Source organism: Acanthisitta chloris, unplaced genomic scaffold, assembly GCF_000695815.1.
Source record: "Acanthisitta chloris isolate BGI_N310 unplaced genomic scaffold, ASM69581v1 scaffold30774, whole genome shotgun sequence".
In the NCBI taxonomy this organism is placed as follows: Eukaryota; Metazoa; Chordata; class Aves; order Passeriformes; family Acanthisittidae; genus Acanthisitta; species Acanthisitta chloris.
The window spans coordinates 395-3077 of NW_008671452.1; the positions used below are offsets into that span (position 1 = coordinate 395).

General features: G+C 48.0%; 1 protein-coding gene across 1 annotated transcript in view; it reads right to left on the reverse strand.

The window, feature by feature from the left end:
- Nucleotides 1-2569, reverse strand: part of LOC103801689 (putative uncharacterized protein DDB_G0282133) — a gene marked incomplete at both ends in the record, with an annotated part of 2952 nt that extends 383 nt beyond the window's left edge. The window contains 4 exons of the mRNA XM_009074113.1: nucleotides 20-841; nucleotides 900-1414; nucleotides 1495-1557; nucleotides 1662-2569. Of these exons, the coding sequence (XP_009072361.1) occupies nucleotides 20-841; nucleotides 900-1414; nucleotides 1495-1557; nucleotides 1662-2569 (2308 nt within the window). The remainder of the gene's footprint in view (nucleotides 1-19; nucleotides 842-899; nucleotides 1415-1494; nucleotides 1558-1661) is intronic.
- Between the last annotated feature and the right edge of the window lie 114 nt (nucleotides 2570-2683).

A 2683-nucleotide genomic window follows, 5' to 3' on the forward strand; every position in this document is an offset into this window, starting at 1 on the left:
TGTTGGCCTTGGAGTTGACAGTGATGGCGGTGTCGGAGTTGGCATTGGTGTTAGCCTTGGTTTTGGTCTTGGAGTTGATGTTGGCCCTGCTGGTGGCCTTGGAGTTGGCATTGGTGGTGGCCTTGGAGTTGGTGTTGGCCTTGGAGTTGACAGTGATGGCCTTGGAGTTGATGTTGGCCTTGGAGTTGGCATTGGTGTTGGCCTTGGACTTGACAGTGATGGTGGCATTGGAGTCGATGTTGAATTTGATGTTAATGTTAGAGTTGACATTGGCATTGGAGTTGACATTGATGTTGGCATTGGACTTGGCCTTGGAGTTGACGTTGGCATTGGTGTTGGCCTTGGAGTGGATGTTGGTGTTGGAGTTGGTATTGGAATTGATGTTGGAGTTGGCATTGGAGTTGATGTTGGCATTGGAATTGATGTTGGAGATGGTATTGGAGTTGATGTTGGTATTGGGGTTGATGTTGGAGTTGGCAGTGGAGTTGATGTTGGCATTGGGGTTGATGATGGAGATGGTATTGGAATTGATGTTGGAGATGGTATTGAAATTGATGTTGGCATTGGGGTTGACTTTGGTGATGGTATTGGAGTTGATGTTGGGAGTGGATGTTGGTGTTGGAGTTGGTATTGGAATTGATGTTGGAGTTGGCATTGGAGTTGATGTTGGCATTGGAATTGATGATGGAGATGGTATTGGAATTGATGTTGGAGATGGTATTGGAATTGATGTTGGAGTTGGCATTGGAGTTGATGTTGGCATTGGAATTGATGATGGAGATGGTATTGGAATTGATGTTGGAGATGGTATTGGAATTGATGTTGGAGTTGGCATTGGAGTTGATGTTGGCATTGGAATTGATGATGGAGATGGTATTGGAATTGATGTTGGAGTAGACATTGGAATTGATGTTGGAGTTGGCATTGGAGTTGATGTTGGCATTGGGGTTGACTTTGGTGTAGACATTGGAATTGATGTTGGAGTTGGCATTGGAGTTGATGTTGGCATTGGGGTTGACTTTGGTGTAGACATTGGAATTGATGTTGGAGTTGGCATTGGAGTTGATGTTGGCATTGGGGTTGACTTTGGTGTAGACATTGGAATTGATGTTGGAGTTGGCATTGGAGTTGATGTTGGCATTGGGGTTGACTTTGGTGTAGACATTGGAATTGATGTTGGAGTTGGCATTGGAGTTGATGTTGGCATTGGGGTTGACTTTGGTGTAGACATTGGAATTGATGTTGGAGTTGGCATTGGAGTTGATGTTGGCATTGGGGTTGACTTTGGTGTAGACATTGGAATTGATGTTGGAGTTGGCATTGGAGTTGATGTTGGCATTGGGGTTGACTTTGGTGTAGACATTGGAATTGATGTTGGAGTTGGCATTGGAGTTGATGTTGGCATTGGGGTTGACTTTGGTGTAGACATTGGAATTGATGTTGGAGTTGGCATTGGAGTTGATGTTGGCATTGGGGTTGACTTTGGTGATGGTATTGGAGTCGAAGTTGCCATTGGAGTTGATGTTGAGATTGGCATTGGGGTTGGCATTGGAGTTGCTCTTGGTGTAGGAGTCGATGTTGGCATTGGAGTTGATGTTGACATTGGCATTGGCATTGGAGTTGGTCTTGGTGTAGGGAGTTGATCTTGGTGTAGGAGTTGCTCTTGGCGTAGGAGTCGACGTTGGCATTGGAGTTGATCTTGGTGTAGGAGTTGCTCTTGGCGTAGGAGTCGACGTTGGCATTGGAGTTGATCTTGGTGTAGGAGTTGCTCTTGGCGTAGGAGTCGACGTTGGCATTGGAGTTGATCTTGGTGTAGGAGTTGCTCTTGGCGTAGGAGTCGACGTTGGCATTGGAGTTGATCTTGGTGTAGGAGTTGCTCTTGGCGTAGGAGTCGACGTTGGCATTGGAGTTGATCTTGGTGTAGGAGTTGCTCTTGGCGTAGGAGTCGACGTTGGCATTGGAGTTGATGTTGACATTGGCATTGGGGTTGGCATTGGAGTTGCTCTTGGCATAGGAGTCGACGTTGGCATTGGTGTTGATGTTGAGATTGGCATTGGAGTTGCTCTTGGCATAGGAGTCGACGTTGGCATTGGTGTTGATGTTGAGATTGGCATTGGAGTTGCTCTTGGCATAGGAGTCGACGTTGGCATTGGTGTTGATGTTGAGATTGGCATTGGAGTTGCTCTTGGCATAGGAGTCGACGTTGGCATTGGTGTTGATGTTGAGATTGGCATTGGAGTTGCTCTTGGCATAGGAGTCAACGTTGGCATTGGTGTTGATGTTGAGATTGGCATTGGGGTTGGCATTGGAGCTGATCTTGGAGTAGGAGTCAATATTGCCATTGGAGTTGATGTTGACATTGGTGTTGGGGTTGGCATTGGAGTTGATCTTGGTGTAGGAGTCGACGTTGGCATTGGAGTTGACATTGACATTGGTATTGACATTGGCATTGGAGTTGATCTTGGTGTAGGAGTTGCTCTTGGCATAGGCGTCAACATTGGCATTGACGTTGACGTTGGCACCGACATTCCCCACTCCACCCTCCCCTTGCCCTCTCCTCGCCGAGGCCCTGGCACGGGTCAGGCAGGACAACGTCCTCTCCTCCGTACGCCTTCTCCGACGATCCTCCGGCGCCGCCCGCGACGCCGACGTCTTCCCGCTCCGGCCTCGCTCCGCCCTCTCG